General features: G+C 46.4%; 3 protein-coding genes across 3 annotated transcripts; 1 reads left to right on the top strand and 2 right to left on the bottom strand.

The window, feature by feature from the left end:
- Nucleotides 1-337: 337 nt before the first annotated feature.
- Nucleotides 338-1,375, bottom strand: LOC101765156 (zinc finger AN1 domain-containing stress-associated protein 17-like). Its single transcript, XM_004986737.1, has 2 exons — nt 908-1,375; nt 338-427 (listed from the first exon to the last, which is right to left on the bottom strand). Exons 1-2 carry the CDS (start codon nt 1,373-1,375, stop codon nt 338-340), a joined length of 558 nt encoding a protein of 185 aa, XP_004986794.1.
- A 249-nt stretch (nt 1,376-1,624) lies between these two features.
- LOC101764750 (peroxidase 57) lies at nt 1,625-3,082 on the bottom strand. Its single transcript, XM_004986736.3, has 2 exons — nt 2,791-3,082; nt 1,625-2,704 (listed from the first exon to the last, which is right to left on the bottom strand). The coding sequence occupies exons 1-2, from the start codon at nt 3,016-3,018 to the stop codon at nt 1,943-1,945; spliced, it is 990 nt and encodes a 329-aa protein (XP_004986793.2). The 5' UTR covers nt 3,019-3,082; the 3' UTR covers nt 1,625-1,942.
- Nucleotides 3,083-9,469: 6,387 nt separating this feature from the next.
- On the top strand, nt 9,470-11,018 carry LOC101764346 (peroxidase 57-like). The gene is made up of 2 exons (XM_004986735.1): nt 9,470-9,496; nt 10,257-11,018. The coding sequence occupies exons 1-2, from the start codon at nt 9,470-9,472 to the stop codon at nt 11,016-11,018; spliced, it is 789 nt and encodes a 262-aa protein (XP_004986792.1).
- Nucleotides 11,019-23,432: the final 12,414 nt, after the last annotated feature.

Below are 23,432 nucleotides of genomic sequence, written 5' to 3'. Positions count from 1 at the left end.
AGCGTTTCGTTTGTATTTGTGATTATTGTCCAAATATTGATTAATTAGGCTCAAAAGATTCGTCTCGCAAAGTACAACAAAACTGGGCAATTAGTTTTTGATTTCGTCTACATTCAGTACTCCATGCATGTACCGCAAGTTTGATGTGATAGGGAATCTTCTTTTTGTATAGTGTCAAAGTTAGGATTTTGGAGTGAACTAAACGTGGCCAAGTTATGTGACTTGCTCACTGTGTGTTGGATACTGCAGCTGGACCTTGGTACCGATGAGAAACACTGTTTCTGCCGGGAATCGGATTTGTTAGCTGTTGTCGAAGGAATTTCAACTTAAAATAATTTCACACTTGGGTGCCAATGCTCAAACTGCACGGGCTTGATTTTGTGTCAACTTTGTCATATGCCATTTGAATGTTCATGAGTTCCACAACCTGATGAGTGTTACGATTCCAAATTACAAGTCATTCCAACTTTTTTAAGGAAGTCAAAACATCTCAAAGTTTAACCAAATTTATACAATAAAGTACTAATATTCATGGTACCAAATAAGTATCATTAGTTTTTTCATTAAATATATTTTTATAGTATATCTATTCAGTGCCATAAACTTTTGTGATTCTCTTTATAATTTTAGTCTAACATAAAATGGTTTGACTTTCCAAGAAAGTTAGAATAACTTATAATTTGAAACGGAGTAGTTACCAGTGAATCAGACGAACTAGAGAAATTAGAGAAGATAAATGGGAATAGAAGGGAATTGAGGAACAACAAGAGAAAAGGGGAAGTACGAGGACAATGGATTGTTTCTGCTCTATTTCTTCGATGCCAAATCAATCGAGTTGCTCAATGCATATATAGCCGGCTCGCTGGCCAGGCAAAAAGGACTTCACTCGCCTGTATAGGCGACGCACACCGCAAATTGCACCGTGGAAGGCGGCATTACAGCCTCCCGCCGCCGCGCCGGCGCAGTCGTGGTCCGCCGGGAACCGATGCTTGAGGCACACCTTGAGGTCGCACCCCTTGCACTGCGTTGTGTTGCATAAGGTGAGCGCCTCCTTGCACTGCGGCGCGGGGCACTGCGGCTTGCGCTTCCTCGCCGGGTCGCAGCGGCCCGATCGCGCGTGCGCGTACAGGATGTCCCGTTCGGCCTGCCCTGGGGCCGCCCGCTCGACGGAGTCACCGCAGTCCGGGCACAGCACGACGGTGCGGCCCGGGTCGGCGGCCTTGGCGCAGCCGTGGTCTCGGTACGTGCGGTGCGCCGCGCAGAAGGACCCGCCGCACCCGTCGCACTCGAAGGGGAGGAAGTCCAGCTGGTTGCACTCGGCCTCGTCGCAGTGCGCGCCCAGGTCCGGGAAGAACTCCGTGCCCCGCCGCGCCATTGTCATCGCCCGCGCTGTCTCACACTCGTTGCCGCCGTCTGCCGGTCTTGTCCCCCTCGCGATGGCCGCTGGCTGCAGTCTACGATGAGATCGGCGAGGAGCGGTAGCTGTATATTTATGCGGTGTTGTTTATCGGGCTTGGATCTGTTCCGAGCCGGACTTCTCGTCCGACGTGGAAAAAGCGAGTTCCCAAACAAAACTACTCCGTAGAATCACACACATGGTACATTCATATGCTATTACATAGTATTACAAAAACTGTAGATTTAAAATAAACTGAATCGAGCATCAGATCAAGATCAACAAACTTTGATCAAATCAAAAGAAATAAGAAGAATACAGCATTTCGTATAATCAAATACACATGATCAGATATGTTATTACTACTTATAACAAAAAACTGTAGAGTTCAAATGAAACGAATCAATCATCTGATCAAAACCAAGCCACTTGCATGGATCAAACCAGAAAGAAATAAGAAGAAGGCGACAACATTTGGGATCACCAAACCAAGAGGGAAGTTTCGTCAACGGATAAATAGCGGAGGAGAACCGGACGATCGGTTTGTCAGTTAAACTTGCTGCAGACCTTGCGGATCTCTCCCTGAGTGCCGGTGAGCACGTTGACCTCGCTGAGCTTTACCAGAACCCTGGCGAACTGCGACTGGAAGAGCCCAGCATTGCTGGCGAGCTGGTCGACGATCCAACGTGTGGACCCGTCGTTGTAGAGATTCTGGTCAACGGAGAGGACGCCGCGGCGGAGCTGCAGGTTTCTGTAGTAGTGGTTGTCCACCTTGACCGCGCTCCACTGGTCGTCAAGGAACACGGTGTTCCCGTCCGATGACGAGACGTTCGGGCACACGTACCTCTTGTACACTGACGCGGTGGCGGGGTCCATGCCGGGGTCCGTCGCGCCGGGCTTGCCGCCGTACCCGTACAGCCGGCTGTTCTTGATGGCGCTGCAGTGCGTGGCGCCAACGGTGTGTGCGCCCAGCAGCACCACCGTGTCGTACGCGTTCATCCCCAGCCTGGTGTAGTACGCGACGGCCTGCGCCGCCGTGTAGTCGGCCCCCGGGAGCTTGACGTCGTAGGCCCGGGACTGGCGGCGGTCCCTGCGCCCCGTGCGCACCGCGTACGGCGGCCCGCCGGCAAGAGCGACCGCGTCCCTGGTGGCGAGGATCTCGATGTCGGAGCACGAAACCACGCCGGGGCACTTCTTTTCCAGCTCCGCCTTGATGGTCGCGATGAGGTCGTAGCCCTTAACGCTCAGATTCGGCGGCGCCGTCTTCTCCGTGCCGGGTCCGTCGATCAGCAGACTGCCGTCGCACCCCTGCAATTATAATCTCTTGCCATGTTAATCAACGGCGAACCCTCCGTAACAATCGGTGCATGGAGACATGGTTGGTGGTAACGTACGTTGACGGCGCACTCGTGGAATTGCAGACGGAGGAGGTAGGCGACGATCGCGGCCTCGCGGGCGAAGCGGGCCTTGACGAGGCTCTGCACCACCGCCTCCACATCGCTAGCGTTGCACTTGCCCTTGTAGAAACCGTACTGCAGCTGCGCACGGCCGCCGGCGACTAATGCCAGCACGGCCAAGGTCACCATTAGCGCCGGCGCACTCATGCGCGCTGCTGAGGCCATACCGATGCGATGCAATGCTTGGCTACTAGCACTAGGTAGCTAATGCTAGCTCTCTTAGATTTTCAGCTCGGTGCGGTGAGATGCTAACGGCGAATGCTAAAGCCTATTTATAGGTGACCGGGCGATGACACCGGAATAATCAAAACCCAGTTGTTTACTGGTTATGGAGATCACGTAGGCACGCAGTCTTGTTTCCACTCTCTATTTTTTTTTTCAAGAGAGGAAATTAAAGGACTTTGCTAGCTTGCTATCCTAGCTGTGTGACGGAAAGGGAAGGCATATACATCCAAACAGAAAAAAGGGAACATTATGAACATGGTATGAGATCATTGGTATTCTTTTTGTTCTCTTGACCAGACAAAGAATTCAAGACTCTAATTTATAGCTAGAATTGTTCTGCATTAGTGGCTTTACACTAATCCACTCACCCACTATTATTGTTTGGCATGTCGCTGTAATCTTAAGATTTCGGATCGGAGTCATATTTCTCTACATTTCCATTCACTTCTCGATACAGGATATCTCCTTTCCATTTCATGCCAAGAAAACCCCTAAACACAATAAATGGAAGCAAAACAGCAATTTAATTACATCATGGTCGCACTTCACCTTGAGCAAGATAATTCACCTATGCAAAGGAAAATTATAACGATACTGCATTATGAACTTTTCTTTTGTAGTTGAAACAACTACCGAATTTGGCCCATTAGTTGTACAATCTGAGAGGTCAGGCCACAGCCAACCATATGTGCAAAGAGATGGAGGAAGGATGAGAACATTCTACTAATTTGTAAAATAGCTGCCAACCCAACAATGGGTCTAGCGTTTTAAGATGGAACATTAAGCACAAGTTGTGCCATATTGTGCATCGACACAACTGTGTAAACTATTTCTTTTATTTTAAAATTAGGTTAACACGGTAGGCTTTGATATATGCGGAACTAAAAATGAGCGCTATTTTAATTATTTCTTGGACTTTTATTTCAAATTACAACTAGGTATATATTGCAACCCTTGATCGAGTACGTGATTCCCAAGTTCTAAAGGCACCTTTGGCTAGCTGAAAATTTTCCAGCGTGGATCCGGCTTATATCAATATAATTGCCCACTAGGGATGGCAACGGGTCGGGTGGAATAAAAATCCGCTTGATTCAACTCGCAAGGTCACGACACCTTACTATGCCCACCCTCGAGACACTCCTATGGGTGAAAAGTCACACCACCCGCAGGTTTTGGGCACCGCCGGCCGTGTGTTATCATAACATAAGTAATAATATCTTGACCATATCCACTAATATAGCAAGAAAATTTGTCATTGAAATTGACACACGGACACAATTGATAGCAAAATTACTAACTCGAATGGAGAGTCATGGATCACACAGAGTCGTAATTCATAACACATAATCGTACGCTACAATCCACGTACAGGCCAACTTACTTAAGTAATAAGTTAACATCTGAGGCCATCAAATGGCCAGTACTTAAGCAATAACATCCAATTTGGCACCAAATTGACCCCAACCATTGAGTGACACTAGCTCTCACCGTCTCACGTGACCATTCGATGGGGTATTTACATATGACCATTGTAATAGTGCACAAATCAAAGATACTCACTCTGTTCCAAACTGTAGGTCATTCCAATTTGGAGAGTCAAACCATTTTATGTTTAACCAAAACTATAGAGAGGATCACACAGATTTATGGCACCGAATAGATATACTATGAAAATATATTTAATGAAGAATCTAATATTACTTATTTGGTATAATAAGTGTTAGTACTTTATTGTATAAATTTGGTCAAACTTGATATGCTTTGCCTTTTTAAGAAAGTTAGAATAACTTATAATTTGGAACGGCGGAAGTACACATGTATTATAAAACAGAAATAAAAAATGACACTAGCTCTCACGTGAGCAACACTGATCTGTTATGGCGTAATGCATTCAATAACGACCTTGTTCAGCGCCTTCAGATGACTGTCAGTGGCTTTAGGCTTCTGGAATATAGCTTCCTTAGGCCTAAAGTCAAGGTGAGCCAGCTCCTCCTCCGAGATGACATAACCATCCATCGACATGTGAATCACATTTATGTCCAGGTTCATGCACTCAGGCGAAGAACTGTAATCAACAAGCTGATCATCGTCCTCTGATTCATGGACTGATGCCAACTCATTGTCACCGGTCATAGGGACAAAAAAGGCAAAATTAGGCGGCGACTCTGGCTCGATCGGTCTGACCGACCCGCCGACTGGTCCGACCAGTTTAGGTGCTAGTGCTGGCGCCTCAACCGGTTCCTCGGCCAGTCTAACCGGTGGAGCTGGGGCATCTGCCTTGACTCTCCACTCCTTTTTTCTAAGGGACCATGGGCCTATACATGCTAAAGGTTTCGTCCCTTTGCTTCTCTAGCTCCTGCTCCCTCTTTTCTTGCGGCCTTAACCTCTGCAACTTCCTCCTTTGGGTGCGAGTCAGCCCGGGAGGACACCATCTTGGCAGGAAGTACTTGGAGCTTGAACCACCGCTACTAGCCTCATGATCATTTGCAGCAGGAGCCTTTTGAACAGATGATGCGACTGGATTGCCTACACCAACCGGTCCTTTAGCACTATTCTCAACGGGGACATCCATAGACCCAATCTGGATAACAACTTCCTCTGTACCTTTCCCTGAGTCTATTTTCATCTTCTGAGCCTCCCCCTCTCTTCTTAGGACGATACACTTGCTTTGGAGGAGGCATTCTAGGCATTTGGACAAGTTGGTCCGACCGATTGGGGTAGATCGGTCGGACCGGTTGGGTCTACGCATCCTGACCAGATGAGCGGGGTGCCCAACAGCCTTGCATGGGGCATGAGATTCTGTCCAAAGCCGACTTCCTTGATCCTCCCCATCCAGGATGGAAAGGCGGCTACTGCACGAACTGGTAAGGCACCCACATTACTCCATTGCCATCCCACACCGGGCATGGGGGATTTGATGCCGGAGGAGCCCAAGATGTGGAGGGGTACTGTTTCGGTTGGGATTGGTCACTTCTCTGTCTTGCAACCGCTCTTGGTGGTGAATCTTGCCTCCCTTGATGAGTAGGTGACCTCATTCTCTTTTTCAATGGCCGATCACTTGTAACAGCCTTTTGCTTGGAATTCTTATCCAGAAGCATACCAAAGGTGACTTTTCCCTAGGACTACTCCCCTAATCTTTTGTCACATTAAGCTTCCAAGTCCCAATCTCTTGACGCTTCTGTTTCAGCATCTGGGGGCGACCCTAGGGCTGACCGGTCTGACCGGTCCCCTGCACCGGTCTGACCAGTTCGGTCTGTCTAGCAGACTCAAACGGCTTTTGACTAGATGCTGTGGATGTTGCTTGCCCCCCGTGTCCAGAAGCTTTTATAGTAATTTTAAATGACTCTCTGCCATCTGGAGTCTTTTCATACACCACTTCCCTTGTCAACTCTTTTCCCCTCAAATTGGGCTTCTCTTCCCCGATCACAACATTCTTACCTTTAGCAGCTTCGGCTTGATGCGGTCGAACCAGTACCTTAGGCTGTTGTATGTCCATAGTGTTGACAGGAAACGGTGCCTTGTCCACTTGCATTTCATGAAATGTCAAATGGCCTTCATTTATAGCGGATTGAACTTGCCGATGAAACACATTGCAATCATTAGTTGCATGAGAAAAAGTGTTATGAAACTTGCAATATGCTTTCCTCTTCAGCTCTTCAAGTGGAGGAACAATATGAAATATTTTCAAGCGTCGAAGCTTAAGCAACCCATCAAAAATACGATCGCACTTGGAGACATCGAAAGTAAATTTTACTTCTTCTTACCGACTCTTATGGGCCGGCTTAAGAGACGCACAAGAATATGACTTAGCTTTAGAGGGCCAAAAAAATTCGGTAACATAAACTTCATTGTCATCATCATTCGAACCATCAGAATCATATTCAACAGCATGCATGTTAGACCGACGAGACTTGAAGCTATCTTTTTCCTTAGCAATCCTAAGTTCCATTGTCGAAGCCCTCATAAGTACTTGTGCAATGGTATGAAGCTCAAAACCTTCTAGCCGATCCCTAATACATGATTTTAAACCTTTAAGAGCAAGATCAGCCAAATCATCATCAGAAACTGACAGATTAAAGCATCGGCTTTTAGTTTCTTTGAATCATCTTATATAATGAGAAACAGATTTCTCTTTGCCTTGCCTAACCGATGCTAAATCCATCAACTTCAATTGGAAATTTCCGGTGTAAAAGTGATCATGAAATTTCTACTCTAACTGATCCCACGAATCAATAGAGCCGGGAGCTAAGGAAGAATACCAAGCGAAATCGGTTCTAGTTAATGACAAAGAAAACAAACGAACTCTTGAAGCATTATAATAATCGGTTCGTCTAGTTGAGCGAGATACTAACTAATGTGTTCCCAAGTAGTTCGGTTATCTTCGCCACTGAATTTAACAAAATCGGGTACGCGCCAACCGACAGGATAGGAAACATAGTGAAAGTCAGCATGGTAGGGCTTTTGATACAACTTTGAACTGCCTATGTCCATGCCAAACTTGTTCTGAATCATTGCCAAAATTTCCTCTTTAAATTTTTTAAGTTCACTATACAGATTTGGCTCTTGTAGTGCTACGGCTAATGTATTTGCAACGTTCGCGTGGGGTGGATTGCCATTTTGAATGCGATTCAAATCAGAAAACATGTCATTTGAAATACCCCTAGAAACAACAGTGGTGCCAGGGATCGGGGGCGACGTGTATGCTATTGTGCTAATTGAGGGTGTAGTTACTCCAAGCTCACCAGTACGGTTAGGAACAACCGAACTAGGCATGACAGCGAGCGGCACAGGTGATTCAGGGACAATTGTTAACTGGCCAGTCTGAGAGGCCTGATCGGTCAAACCACCTGCCTGGACCAGTCTGACTGCCTCAGCCATGTTCGACTTTGGCGGTTGGACCCGAGGCGGCATCCGTCCTAGATAAAAGTTCAACGGCATACCGTACTTAGGGTTTTCAGAAGTAGCCCCTAGATTTGCCGATGGACTTGCGTGCACAACCCCACGCGAATCAACTTGAGAAGAATTATTTTTACTAGATTCAATGGATCTACCTTCTGCAAGTCGGTTTAAGCGATCTACCAAAGAAGTAGCAATTTGGTTTTGGACCTCCAAAGACTTCACGAACTCTTCATTGATAGTATATTGATCAAGGGGAAAGTTACTTACATTGGACACTTCCTCGATCATGTTATTCTTTATCTTGATCGCGAGCATCTCAAAGTCATGTGCTCTCGTTGCCTTGCCCTTGAGATCTTTCTTGATGCCCATTAGATAATGCTTCTTGACGTACTCTTGGAGCGCCGCAATGTTGTGCTCCTCCTCCTCGCAGAGATCCTCCACGGAAGCTGTAAGGATATTGTCCTTGTCGATCTTTGTAGTAGATCCCATCTTACAAGGGTTTTTCAGAATGGACAACCAGATCTTTCTTTCCCAGCGGAGTCGCCAAAATGTGTTGGCATTTTTTTTGGCCAACACACGAGTGCGCTAGCTCGCGCGTAGATTAGGATACCTCGTCGAAGCTCTTGCACCTGGCCGGTCAGGGGGTTCGGTCAGGCCGGTCCTCGCAAGGGCACCACGAAAACCTACATCCTCCACCTTGGGGGGGACCTCGTCGGAGATGGCGAACCTAGGGTTGCTCTAAGATCGGCATGCCACTCAGAACGTCCTCAAACGCTATCGAGATGAAGGAGGGAAGCAAAGGGGTTGGAAAAGCTAGGGTTTGGAGATAAAAAGATAGATAAAAGTGTTTGTCGATTGGGTCATTTTTTTCAATCGGGCAGGGTCCTTTATATTTACAGGGTGGGAGGTCTTTTCCCGTAAGAAAATCCTGTTTCAACTCTAGTTTGGCTAGGACTCTAAGAGTCGTCTCTACTAATTTGGTCAGGACTTCAAGATTCGTCTCAGACTCCCAGCTTGACGCGTGGGGAAGCCGTAGCGCGCGGACGCGCTCCCACCCGAGACTTCGATGACGTACGCGCCTGCGCCAGAGATTGCATCGGGCCCGCCTGGGACTCCTCTGATCATGACGACCGCGCCAGCGAATGCCTGACCCCGCCAGCGACCGCCTGACCGTGCCAGCAACCGCGTCGGCTGCGCCAGCAACCGCCCCGATCGTGCTAGCGACCGCTACAACTTCTCAGATCGCCCATAGAGACCGGCTGACCGGCTGGTCCAGCCTGATTAGCATTGCTGCCACTCTTGAGCTCCAACAGTTACATGTCGATTCTTGAGCAATCGAGTTTTCATCAAACCAGGAAGTCAGGCATGTGAATTCTCCTTTTACTCTTTAAATCCCCCCTCCCTCTCCAAATAACTATGTAAGTTCCTAAGTATTAGCGGATCTGGTTAGCCCACATAAATTCCCCCTAGCTCACCGTAGCGGCCACCAGACATGGCTATAGAACTCGGTGTTTTCGAGGTCTGGTGGTACTCGATTGTAATATATAAAATGTAAATGACCTATTCAACAATATTCATTTTATCCATCTGACTTCCATTTTCAGAAGCCCATTGAAAAAAAAAATACCAATGTAGGTAAGCTGATTTTTCTAATTTGGCCAACAGTTGTGTGGATGCATAAATAAGATACGAGTTGCGCTTAATTATCCAGCTTGACGCGCTCAAACTATTGTTGGGCTGAGTATGATTTTAAAGTATTTTTCGAGTCCTTATATGCACACGATTGTGACCGGCCTAACCTTTCAGTTTGCAAAGGGAAACTATGTGTGAGTATTTTCCTAAAACCAGTAAGCTAATTAATTTAGCGAAAGGCGGTTTTATCCACAATAAAGAAGGTTCTTTGTACATTACATGAGTCATCATAAGAAAAGTATTATGACTGCTTTTCCTTCCTGATCAATATTTACTTAACGTCCCTGCCAATGTAAATCAAACAAATTAAAGACCATCCATGATGTAGTAACTGAGTTTAGACAAATAAAGAGCATGAAAGGGAGAAAAAATCAGGAATTATGCCTAACTTTGAACACTGAGAAGTACTGCTGGCTGGTGCGATTAGTGCAAACCCACTACTGCAGAACCATTATTGCACATATAATGGTCAATGAGTAACATCGAGGAGCTAACCTAGATTACAATCCTCAGCTGAGCAAGCTACTTCCAGTCCATGCACACGTGTGTGTTCACTAACATGTGGCAAGATGAGATTATAATTGCAGGGATGCGACGGCGGTCTGCTCATCGACGGCCCCGGCACGGAGAAGACGGCGGGGCCGAACCTGAGCGTCAAGGGCTACGACCTCATCGCGGCCATCAAGACGGAGCTGGAGCGGAGGTGCCCCGGCGTCGTGTCCTGCTCCGACATCGAGATCCTCGCCACCCGGGACGCGGTCGCGCTGGCCGGCGGGCCGGCGTACGCAGTGCGCACGGGGCGCAGGGACCGCCGCCAGTCGCGGGCCTCCGACGTGCGGCTCCCGGGAGCCGACTACACGGCGGCGCAGACGACCGCTTATTTCTCCATGCTGGGGATGAGTCCGTTCGAGACGATGGTGCTCCTGGGCGCGCACACCGTGGGCGCCACCCACTGCAGCGCCATCAAGAACAGCCGCCTGTACGGATACGGCGGCCGGCCCGGCGCGACGGACCCCAGCATGGACCCGGCCGTCGCGTCCGTGTACAAGAAGTACGTGTGCCCCAACGTGCCGTCGTCGGACAGCAACATGGTGTTCCTGGACGACCAGTGGAGCGCGCTCAAGGTGGACAACCACTACTACAGGAACCTCCAGCTCCGCCGCCGCGTGCTCCCCTGCGACCAGAACCTGTACAATGATGGCCCCACCAAGCGGATCATCGATCAGCTGGCCACCAACAACGGCCTCTTCCTCTCGGCGTTCGGGCAGGTGCTCGCCAAGCTCAGCGAGGTCGGCGTCCTCACCGGCACACAGGGTGAAATCCGCAAGGTCTGCAACAAGTTCAACTGAACTGACGACATCTGATCATTACTCCATCTCTCTGCCTCGTATTGGGCCATCTCAAATGTTGCGTTCCTTTTTAATTTTGTTTGAGATCAAATTTTAGTTTGTTTTGATGTGGTTTTCAATTTATTTCATCTGTTTCTTGTATCGGTTTTTGTAATAACATACATTTTCTGTATGTGCAAGCTCTGCAATTAGGAAATTAAGGTTGTTATTCAGAGGCTCCTTTTGAAGCCTCCACATAAAGCCACCTAGGAATCAAGGATCCTAGGTGGATACTCTAGAAAAAAAAGAAAAATTCTAAAAATTCTAAAAAAAAGCAAAACATCCTGCCATTTATTTGGTAGACTCAAATCATCATAGCCATTGGATCTATTATATTTTCTAAAAAATTACCCATGCCATTATGAAAATAGCTTAAAGTCAGAACCCCTAAATATATATCTAAATTACCCACATCTATCATTACAATAAATAAACTAAAGTAGCCCCTAATCTTCATCTAAATTACCTATTTATATCATTATTAAAAATAATTTAAAAGGACCCCTGAATTTGTTTCCAAATTGACCACCACTAACATTTTAAAAAATAACTTAAAGTAAACCTTTAAATTAATATATAAATTACTCACACATTCCGTTATTAAAAATATACCCTAAGATACACCAATATATGATTCTAATTTTTATTTTGATTTGAGGTCAAATTTAGTTTATTTTGATGTGATTTTTATTTATTTCATTTGTTTTTTGTATTGGTTTTTCTAATGACGTACACGCTGTGGTATGAGAGCAAGTATTGCAATGGGGGCAATTAAGGTTGTGATCAATCGAATGCATTATGCCAAATCAGAAGAAAACAATGGTCGGAAATAACTTTTTCTTCCTTTATACTACATACCTTCGTAAATCCAACATTATACAAAGCGTACTTAAACGCCGAAATATGGAGCTTCAGTCATATAATTGTATGCTTTGTGTACATAATAGTGAAGAGACCGTAGAAAATCCTTTTCTCCATTGCCAATTTGCTTAAGAATGCTGGCAACTCCTAAACATCCAAATCTTGCTCTTTTTTTTTTGCGACCGTGCCTTAGCACGTATTTCATTAAGAGGAAAGAAATTAGTTTACAAGGACATGCAATTTGTCATCTGGGAATGATGGCATGCCCCAAGTACAAGAAACATTGCTAACTAATTACATACACACCATTTTGCGACCAAGTTGCAACATCATCTGGGGGTGGTTCGTTCTGCACCAAAGGCAAAAGGTTTCTGTATCGTCCAGAAATCCGTACCCAGGCTTCCTCTGTTATCTTGCGAACCAGCAGCGGCACTGTCTTCTCCTCTCTGTTGAAGGTCCTGGCATTTCGCTCAAGCCAGATGCTCCAGGTAATCAAGACGACGGCCGAGTCGTAGAACTTTCGATCTGCTTTGTTGACATGCTTCCTTGATGTGATCCACCAGTCTGCTAGGGTCGTATCTGTTATCGACAGTGCCCTCGGTTGCCAGCCGGTCCTGGAAAATATGCAATACCACACCTGTCTAGAATAAGAGCACCCGATGATCAGGTGATTGATCGTTTCTGGTTCTTGTTCGTGGAGGGCGCAGGAGTCATCATCTTGCAGGTTGTGTCTCTTTCGTCTTGAGGCCGTCCGACAGCGACCATGTAGAGCAAGCCACAAAAAGAACTTACATTTCGCGGGTGCCCTTGACTTCCATAGAATTTTCACCCCAGGAATTGCATACTGACCAATGAAAAATGCCCTGTATGCTGAAGCTGTGGTGAAGCATTGGTCTGCTGTCCATTTCCGGATTACTTTGTCCTGAGCGCTGCTCTGGAGTGTGATCGCTCTAACTCGCTCCCAGATGTTTAGATAGTCAAGCAACACTTGGACAATGAGAGCTCCCGTGATATCCGTGACCCATCTTTGTTCTAGAACATCCAAATCTTGCTCACCACCACAACCTTTTCTAGCTCCTGTTGAAAGACAGATTAAGCACCAGGGGCTTACTTAAATACATAGATATTGAGCTCTGGTCATATAATTGTGTGCTGTGTGTACATAATAGTGAAGAGACCCTGGAACATCTCTTTCTCCATTGCCAATTTGCTCGAGAATGCTGGCAGCTCCTAAACATCCAGATCGATCATGCTCACTATTGGACCTTTTGAGAATATGCTCTTTTTTCAGACAGCGGCTTGGGGTACCTTTTTTTCATGGAGATATAATACTTATGTGCTGGTGCATATGGATGTCCCGGAATGACTTCATCTTCAGAGACGTTCAACCATCTTTACAAGCATGTCGAAGCCTCTTCAAGAAAGAATTTGCTCTAGTTATTCTTAGAGCTAAGCCAAACCTTCTGTGATTGCTCTTAGTTTCTTCATTTCTTCCTTTGGTTCTTGATTTTGTTTGGATGTAAACCTCTTTACTTTTAATTAATGTAATACCCAGCAGGGGAAACCCCTCCTATTTCATAAAAAAACATTATACAAAGCGTAGCATTGACTATTATTTTTATGTAGAAACAAAGGGGGTATGTTAATGCAGACATTTCCAAATATGGATGAATTTATATAATTTTATGTACTTATAGCAATTTGAATGAACTAGTGCCTTCCTTTAAGTTTCATTTCATCAAATTTAGTTGATTATGATGCTGTTTTCATGTGTTTTTATCTGTTTTTGTAATAACATGTTCTCGCAACAGCAAGCATTGTAATGATGAAATTATGGTCATGATTGAATGCATTATGCCTCTGTTCGTAAATGTGTGCAATCAGAGTTATCTCTAGTTTGGACTATATATTGATTTATGTCACGGTTTGGATGGATGTAAATTGTATCGTTGGATTTGCGAAAATTGGTCATGAGCCAAACATCGAGCACGTCACACGCAGCTTACAGAGCTGCTGCTTGCAACACATCTCAGAAAAATTAGATTACACCTCGTTGCATGGGCCAATTTTACAAGCCGCACCGTTGCCATTTTGCAACTAGGCTACGGTTTTGTTGGATCTACAACAAAGCTTGAAGGAACACTCATCACGAAAGACGATCCTATCCGAGCAAGTGTACTTTGGGTTGCCATAGGCTCGGTACGCTAGTTAGGATGTCTCCTTGCGCTATAGAGACGAGAGAGAAACAATACATGGGGTTGGAAAAGTAGGGTAAAGAGAAAATAGAGCAAAAAGATTAAAAAATATAGATCGATTGATTCATTGCATGCCCTCGGTTGGTCGTGATCTTTTATATTTATAGGGTGGAGAGATCTTGCTCGGTTAGGAGTCGAAATACTTACAAATTTTATATCAAAATACAATTCCTACTCGGATTACATAAGTAAAACCGGTCTAGCTAGTTTTGCAATGCTTTCTGACATGTTTGTCCAATTTGCATTTTGATAAAGTCACCCAAAACAGACAAGCAGGTTTTTCCAGTTGTGCCAATTTTGATCATCAACGTATATCCCTCCTCCCTGCTTTTTAGCAAAACTCGTGTGCTAAAAAATACTCTTTGGAACTAAAATTGACTAGACTATGATGAAAAATACATCGGCCATATGGTCTCTAAACTACTTAAGCATAGTAATGTAATCAAAATAAGAAAACTGGTGACTATAACAATACATGACTTTGTATCAGCCAAATATTTTGGCTTTTAAACATCTAAACATATTTAATAATAGAATTATGATGTATCCATGGTGGGTGATCATATAGATCAAGGTTTCTTGGTAAATCACAACAAGGATATTGATAATCATAAACTGACATCTAAGGATTACGCCAAAACCATGGGTGAAGATTAAATATACCTAAATATCCAGCCCATGGAACATACATTGTTGAAGTAAATAATGAAGACCAACGAGATGACAACCAATGATGTTGATTCTTCTTTATTCTTGGTGATGAAGAATTTCTCCTTTAATTTCCTTCTACCTAATTGCTTTACTTGTGATCAGTTATCTTTTGGTATTTGTGTAATAGTTCGTCAAAACTTGTCTCATCACCTTACTCCTTAATCTGATTTTTTTTTGTTTTACTAGAATTTCTAGCAAACCCATCCGGTCAAGCTTTTTTATTACCAATCAAAAGTCGGATTTCAAGGCTGTCCGAGGACGGTGGTTGGACTCCTCGGGCTGGAAGGGGATTTTGCTTTGAGTCCTGATGTACCTATTATGATCTATTTGGTGATATGTATTGGTCTGTCCAATCCACAGTTATGGGACATGGCACTATGGCACATGTTGTGGATGTCCTATATAGTGTCAATTAAGTCACCCGATGTCACCCATGCCTCATCCTCATTGTGGCTCGTTGGGACTAAGGCAAACATCCAAACTTTGAATGGTGTCACAAGATGAAGGAATGACACTTAGGGCATAAGAGAAAGTGCATGCACCTTTGCATGATTAGTGATTGGCCTGGGTAGGTGCCCATTGTTGACGGTAGTTATCGCGCCAATTTGTGAACCGCAAGTGCACAGATCAGTTGTAACTCTTCCCTCATAGTACTCCCCAAGGTTTATCAATCCGTGGAACTTATAACACAAGATCTATTTCAACTAGCATTGTTAGTATGAACTTGGTGTTGATGAGTGATTCAGATCCAATCTATTAAGCATATACAGACAGATAATAGATAGAGCAGAGGTAACCAATCTAGAACAACCTAGACTATGCATATGTTGTAATTGTGAGCATGGATAGCAAAGAAACACAAATATGATCTTAGTAAAAAGCATCTTTAAACCTCCGGTCCGGCTCCCGAAAACCCTCACCTTACACAAGAAAGATCCCATCACAATCCTCTACTATAGGTAGATTAAGGGCATGATCAAAAGAACATGTTATACTTATCAGTAGATCAGGCATGCAAATCCGGTCATCACGACCACAAGAACATCCTAAGCAATCTATCATCGATCATAGATTGAAAGGTAAGCAAACCCGAAAGAGCATAAAACTATAGAAGGAGATAGCTAGATCGCTAGAAACAAGAACATATCTATTAACTTCACCATGAATGATTGTACATCACAAGATCATCACCAGGATCCTACTTTGATCTTGACAATCCTAGCTCCAGAACTCCGACGTGGATCTTCCTCGCAGGGTGATCGTGCCGGCCAGGGCTTAGCTACGCTAATCCCTAGACAACTGCATGGCCTTCGGCTCTCCGAAGTGGTGTCCCTCAAGCTCCTTCTGCTTCTCTGCTACTTCAACTCGAATATGCCGTCTTCGATATGGGGCTCAGTGGATTTTCAGGTATTTATAGTCTGGAGAGTACGTGGAAGAAGTTGGAAGGCAAGGAGGTAAAGGAACACCCTAGGCCAATCGACCTGGGTGGGTCCAGGCGATTGCCCTGGGCCTTCCTTTTGCCCTCTCGCGTCCTACTTCGTCCCCAAGTCTTCCTAGGTGCTCTGGAGTCTTCTTTTCACTTGCATGTGGGCCTGGCACATCGATAGCTTCAGGATGAGATTGATCTTTGATAACTTTCCAAATCTCCGCTTGATCCTCTTTGATCCTGAATTGATCTTTGCCACATCTTTGCAAATTTAGCTCTTAATTCATCTTGGAGGATTGCTTGCCAAAAACGAGGTCGAGGAGGCCAGGGACCCTGGGCCAATTGGCCTGGTCCCCTATAGGCCGATCAGCCTAGGCTCTTCCTGGGACCATTGGTCTTCGTCTTCATTTGGTTCGTTGCTTGTTTCAAGCTTTATCCAAAAATGCTCCATTAAATCCAATTTCCTGCGAAAATAGAATACCCTCCAAAATATGTTACACATGTGAAAATAACCAGTTTATTAGGTGTGAACAATAGTTTAGGTATTAAATTCATATCATTGTTAAAGATAAATAGGGGTAAAAGTGTGTCAATAACGAGCGTCAACACCCATCCGTCACTAAGGGGATACATGTTGTCCTGGAATCAAGGAGTCATGCAGTTTCCTGCATTGTGAAACTTCTTTGTCTTCTTCATGCATCGTGAAGAGTGACACTTGGGAATATTTATGCCTCTGCTAAGTTGGTCCCAAGCAAGGATGAGGGTATTTGTAAAGGCGTTAAGACATGGATGGACATTCACCCTAAGCCATTCTAGGAGAGTCCAATAGGCCTCTAGATATTTTTCATTTCACCGTCCTTTGTTCCAACACCTGGGATTCCTCCTAGATTGCGCTTGACAATTGGGCGCAAACGTTTGGTTGAAAAGGTTAGTCTGGCCAAGATGGGGAATGTTCCCTAGTCATCTATTCTACTGCCTCTATTCTTCTATGCCTTGGATTACTAATCAGGTAAAAAATTGGGTCGATTCAACTCCGTTGCCTCTGTGTGTAGGCCAGTGGATCAAAGTACGAGTTCTTTCAGTCGTCTAATGCACCAAGTTGTGAACAATTGTTGGGATGGGACTAGGGAGAGTTTCTGCATGGCATGCGAAGCTGTACCAAAAAGGTTCCTGAGCCAGGCCGGCTGGCTTAGGCTAGTCTAGCCCGCTTATGATTTTACCCAATCTGGCCCAAATTCGTCCAGTAGCTAGGCTCCTGCGATCAAATACTCAACAAAACTTGTGGAGTACATTAATTTAAATCAAATTTAGCCTGGAAGGACTTGGTAAACATGCATTTCCATGGAATGTTGGTGATCAAAGTTGTGAGATAATGGCCGCCCAACACACCCTCACGCTTAGAATTTTGCTCGTCCCAAGGAAATGGTGAGAGGATTAAAAATCTGAGCCTAATAAGGAAGAGCTAATGTGGTAGGATATGGCTCCTCCCTTTTTGGGGTAAGCATAAAGATTATTCCTAAGCTTCTCGTACCTTTGGGATTTTGGGGTAAAATGTCTCTCTTTTTCTCATCCTATGCATAACCACCAATTAATATTAAGAGCTGTTTGGGACTACTCCGCTCAAAAAAAAAATAGCTCCACTCCACCAACTCCACCTTTTTGTAGATCTACTCCACCAACTCCAGGAAAATAGGGAGTGACGGGGATAGATCCCTAGTACCCGCAAGGAAGGAAGAAGTCGGACTTCTACTAGCATTCCCCTGTAATCCGATTAGGACTCATACCGAGTACTCCTACTAGGACTCCTTCTTGTAATCCGACTAGTTCTCCTGCCCCCTGGAGTATATAAAGGAGGGCAGGGGTACCTAGATCGGCAGCTCACCTAAGCTCACAACGAAGGAAGAGCAAGATCAATGCAACCAACACACACGACATAGGCTATTACGCGATCTAGCGGCCCGAACCTGTCTAAATCATGTTCCTTGCATCACCATCGACTCCTTGATTCTCAACGACACCCACCGCACAAAAGACCACCTTGGGTACTCCCTAGGTGGGTTGCCGGTCTAAAACACCGACAGCTGGCGCGCCAGGTAGGGGAAGTCACCGAGTTTCTCCACGTGAGATCGATGGCACCAACCATCATCAAGCCGGTGTTCACTTTTTGAAGCGGGCACAACCTTCATTTTTGGCTCCTGGCTTTGCATTGCTGACGGTGCTGGATCCTTCCAATGCAGCATCATCAACAACCAGGAGAAGAAGCATCTTGACGAAAACTCTCTTCGACAAGAAGCAGAAGATCTCGTCGAGAAAATCAACAATTTCGATCTGTTCAAACACAGAGTTTGACTACAACTCGGACTTGACCACAGCTCGGATTAGTCCGCGTGAGTTAGCAATCAAGACAGGGGAAGGAAGCCATGGGCGAGGTGAGTGAGGATAGTTATGCTATCCTTCACATGCTCTCCATCGGTGTTAGGAAAGGGAGTCCAATCCAGACTAGAGTCAGTTGACAACTCGGATACAACTATCCAGCGACAACTTTGACTAATCGTTTTGACTAGTTACAAGTCGAAGATGACTACTCCGACTACGTCGCGACGCTCGCCGATGACTACTTCGACAGGCGACTCGCCGGCGATTACTTCGACTACTCGTCTCGATTAGAAAACTAGTCGGGGCAGACTTCGCACCGTCGACAACTAGTCAGAATTGACTCCAACTAGCCGGCTTCACCAGCAACTGTCGCGGCTTCATCAATGATGACTTTGACTCCCCATCTCAACTAGAAAACTAGTCGGGGCGGGCCTCACGCCGTCGGCAACTAGTTGGAATTCACTCAGACTAGTCAGCTTCGTCAACAACCGTCGTGTTTTCATCGACGACCGCCACGGCTTCGTCGACAATCGCCCACGAATCAAGCTAAGTCACTTTTCTAATTAATTTTCCGGCTTGCTTCCCACATGCAGGGCAATTCGCCGACTACCTATTTGTGTACACCTCTCGACGGGAACTACCCTCTAGAGCTACACTTCGCCGACTACTCGTCGGAGGGCAGCTGTAACAACTCTACCTAAATTAAGTGCTTTTAACTCTAAACCAGTGACAAATCAAATCCCTAAGTTAAGAAGTGAAATGACCATTATAAACCTAAGAAGCTCGTTTTGGAGTTTGAATTAAAAGCTTGAAATTTTTTTTATATACAAACTTAAGTTTCTGCCCAAATAAGAGTTGTAAAACTTTTAAATTCCAACAACTTTTGTTAAAGGCACTTTAACCATTTCGGAGTGAAAGGAAGTCAAAAACAGCAACCAAAGCCGACTTTCCTATAGGACCCTGAAAATCTCTCAAGTCCTGGAATTCGAGTTTTTCCTCCATCTTTGCAAGCTTTCATCTCCCGTTTTCCTATCTAAACTCGAGTCAGAGCCTTAATAGAAGTTGTAGTACCTCAAGAGTGTTCCAACTTTGTTACACTGACCCGGATCCAAATTGGACCCGAACTTGTTCAAAATCCCGGTCAAAGTGAGGTAAACCAGTCAACTCACCCCGGATGCTTAAAAATCCTAAGTCTGGAATCCCAGATTTTTGGCTAACTTTGGCCGGAAATATCTTTGAATCCTCTCACAATCAAAACCGACACCTTAAACAAAGTTTGAAGAACGACTAGAGTTGAACAAGTTTGTTTAAGGGAGTTTTGGGAGTTGTGTTGAAAGATTCGGAGGAGGATCGCTCCAAAGCTGGTCGGGCTTGCTGCCCGAAGGGAGCCTCGACGCCCACGTGCCCGAGCATGTTCGCTCGCGCACCGCGCGCCGTGTGGCCGCCGGCCACCGGCAGCTCGCCGGCGCCCTATCACCAGCGCGACAGCGACAGGGCGAGAGCCACGGCGCCCAACCCGCGCCCGCGACAGGACGGAGCGAGCGCAGGGCTAGCCAATCGCCGGCCGCGCGCAGGTCGCCTTCCGCCTGCCACGGCTCTGCTCCGCCAACCCTGTTCCGCCCGTTCGCCGAGAAAGCTGAGATGCCCCCGACGTCCCGCGCCTCCGCCCGCTCGCCCAACCCCCACGGTAGCCTTTCCGCCTCGCCCGCCCGACAGACCGGAAGCCCCAGACGCACGCCGCCCAAGGCCAATCGCCGCCGAAGACCACCCGGAGCTCCGCCTCCTCTGCCCAATGGCGTCGTCGGCCAATGGCCGCCTCGCCCGAGCACTCGCCGCTCCCGGCCTTATCCTTTCCCCACCGGAGCCCCGCCTCGACCCTCCGCGCCACCCCGGCCCTATAAAAGGGAACCCCCTCACCGGCAATGCCACCCCTTGCCACCGCCCGCACCTGCGCCGCCGCTTTCTCCTCTGCGCCCTGCTTTCGCCTCTGAGCCGCCGCTTTCTCCTCTGCGCCCTGCTTTCTCCTCTGAGCCACCGCTTTCTCCCCGTGCCACCGCTGAGCTTCCGTGGAGCTCACCCCTTTGCGCCACCCCCACACTCCGGCGACTTCGCCGCCATCCTCAAGCCGCTTCTCCCAACCCCACAGCCGCCTGTTTCCCGCGCACGGTGCTAGAGCTTGCTTGTGTCCACCAGAAGCCCCGCCACCGCAGGAGCACCCTCGAAGTCTCACCGCCGCCCAAGCCTTCGTGCGTACAACCTTCCGCCCAAGTCTACTCCTTTTCGACCCCAAGGCTTCACCGGTCGACCTGGAGGTAAGCTGCTTAACCTTTCTGTTCGGTTCGTCCGACCCCTTTCCGTTCGGTTCGCCCGACCCCTGTCCTTTTTCGTTTCGCCCGACCCTTTGTTTCGGTTCGCCCGACCCCTTTTCTTTTCGTCTCGCCCGACCTTTTCTCGTTCGCCTCGCCCGACCCTGCCAAGTTTCGCCGACCCTTTCTCCGCCTCGCCCGAGGGCTCGGTTGTAACTTTTTCTTTGACCCGAGGGTATCGGTAAAATTTTTCGGGGATTCCTCTGTGTTGAGTCTGAGGACCTCGGTACGGTTTTCCTTAAACCTGAGGGTCAGACCCTAAGTTTTCCCCAATCCGACCCTCTCATCTTGCTCTCCACCAACAGAAGTTGAACTCCCCCACCTTTCCTGTAGCTTTGCTACAAGTGTCCGTGTTAAAACATGAGTGTGTTGAAATAACCATCTAAAATGTTTAACCCTGCATTGCATTTCCGTGTAGAGTTGAATCTCGCCGACAGAACGTACGAGCTTCATCCAGCACCGGAAGAAGACCCCGCCAAGGAACTACATCCCTGCGAAGGAGAGCCCGATTCGAAGCAAGACCCCGAGGACCCGCAAGCTTTTTTTGAAGGCAAGCCCCGGAGCATAAATTCCTATCTTGAGTTCATGCAATATTATTGATTACTTGATTGCGTATTTACGTTTCGAGGAGTTGTAATGAAACCTTAGATGCATAACTTAGTACCTTGTTTTTGAATACTAGTTGCTAAGGCCGAGTAGTTGCATTGCTTAATAGGTTTCGGTAAAAGTCGAGTGATTTCCTGTCACTCGCGAGTTATAGGAGTTGAATGTTTCAGATTTGTCGCAACTATAAGGACGACGGACGGGGTCAGGCTTGTGTTCGATACTTGGTGGATTGCCCCGTCTGTCTAAATGAAAATGAACTAAGGTCAAAACATGTCGGCGTTCGTGATCAAGTGTTTGAAAGTACTAATCTCATACCTAGTATGGGATGGGGAAGCCTAGTACCTGATTGAACTGGGGCGTGGCATACCTTCCGGCTGTCCTTGGAACGTCGTTCCCATGGTGCATCATGTGGGTGCAAGTGCGGTCACAGTGCAGCAATAGGCCGGGACTGTGGAGCATTGCATGCCAAAGGAAGTTGGCCCTGACACGTGCCTAAGGGATCGATGGGGACGGCTGACAAATGAAGCGACCCTTCGTGGTGCGCGGATGTCATGAGATTAGGTTTGCCATGCATGGTTAATAAATTCGAATCGATTCGTCTGCCTCTCACAGATTGGGACTACTTGATCGCTATTCTGCACTGAGTAAAGATGGAACATGATGATGATTCTAATCTTGATGTTTGTTAAGTAATTGCTTGGAAAACATGTTTGTTTAGTATAAGTTGCTAATCTAGAATGGATAAAGAACATAGAACATGAGCTAAAATGTTGAAAGTAAGGACTGACTTTAGACGCTTTTGGCAAGAAAACCCCAGAGCCAGAAAGCCTTGCATGTCTAGGTCTCGGTCGTGTCTTTCCGACGGGTCAGTCTTGCTGAGTACTAGTTGCTCAGCCTTGTTGTGGCTAATCTTTTTCAGGTGTCAATAGCTTGGGTGTTGGTACCACTTGGCCGACCCAGCTTCCTCCAGGCTGGACCGTCGAGTGGGATCCTTCCTCGGATGGCGAAGGGAGGAGTTTTTGATTTCATGATCGGCTCCGTCATGATGTCATGTATCGACGTTTAGCTCTTGCTAGTTATATTTGACTTCGAACCTTGCAAATTTCGGTTTGAATTTGGAAAACTCTGATGTAATAAAATGTGGAACTTGTTGTCATGATGGAATGTTGTAATCTCTGTGCTACTCACCTTCGCGTGAGCGATGCTTCTCGATCCTGTTTATGTGGTTTATCGGAGGAAATCCGACGGTCGACCAAGTTGACTTGCTTAAAGTGCATAATCGCATGTCAGGCGACTTCAATGCATTTTAGTCAGGTTAATTTGGGCGGTTCCGCCACAGCAGCAACTCTTTTGTGCAATCACGCTCTTTTTGTCGCAATGCCGACTACTCACTTTTTATCTTCTCTTAAGGTCACTACTCTTCTCGGGTAGAACACACCTTAACTCGTGAAAGCTCAGGCGCATCTGTCACGCCTAAGCCCGTACGCGTATATGAGACAAAGGTCTCACACACGCAGTGGCAACGGCTACCCGGAGACTGAGAGCATAAGCATAACAGGCTAACTACTCGGGAAGAGTATGACCGAAACAAGAGCTAGACTCGTAACTTTCATATTGATCATTGAATAAATTTCAGTAGTTTCAATATTCTACAAAAATGCTACACAATGTCTGCATCTTGTCTTTCAGATCAAGCTCCGGCGACGATGCTCCAAGATGCTAAACGTACCTCCAAAGGCACAGACTTGTTCCCAACTCGAGGGCTAAGCGCCAA

The sequence above is a fragment of the Setaria italica genome, chromosome IX (genome assembly GCF_000263155.2).
Source record: "Setaria italica strain Yugu1 chromosome IX, Setaria_italica_v2.0, whole genome shotgun sequence".
NCBI classification, from domain to species: domain Eukaryota; kingdom Viridiplantae; phylum Streptophyta; class Magnoliopsida; order Poales; family Poaceae; genus Setaria; species Setaria italica.
The sequence above is the reverse complement of the archived record's forward strand: the minus strand, read 5'-3'. Positions and strand labels throughout refer to the sequence as shown.

What these genes read in the sequence shown, in the direction of transcription:
- LOC101765156 (XM_004986737.1), bottom strand. Translation starts at nt 1,375, where the DNA reads ATGGCGCGGCGGGGCACGGAGTTCTTCCCGGACCTGGGCGCGCACTGC. An exon ending in TCCACGGTGCAATTTGCGGT is followed by an intron (nt 428 to 907) that starts GTGCGTCGCCTA and finishes AACACTCATCAG; the next exon opens with GTTGTGGAACTCATGAACAT.
- LOC101764750 (XM_004986736.3), bottom strand. Translation starts at nt 3,018, where the DNA reads ATGGCCTCAGCAGCGCGCATGAGTGCGCCGGCGCTAATGGTGACCTTG. An exon ending in TCCACGAGTGCGCCGTCAAC is followed by an intron (nt 2,705 to 2,790) that starts GTACGTTACCAC and finishes TTATAATTGCAG; the next exon opens with GGGTGCGACGGCAGTCTGCT.
- LOC101764346 (XM_004986735.1), top strand. Translation starts at nt 9,470, where the DNA reads ATGGCTATAGAACTCGGTGTTTTCGAG. An exon ending in TAGAACTCGGTGTTTTCGAG is followed by an intron (nt 9,497 to 10,256) that starts GTCTGGTGGTAC and finishes TTATAATTGCAG; the next exon opens with GGATGCGACGGCGGTCTGCT.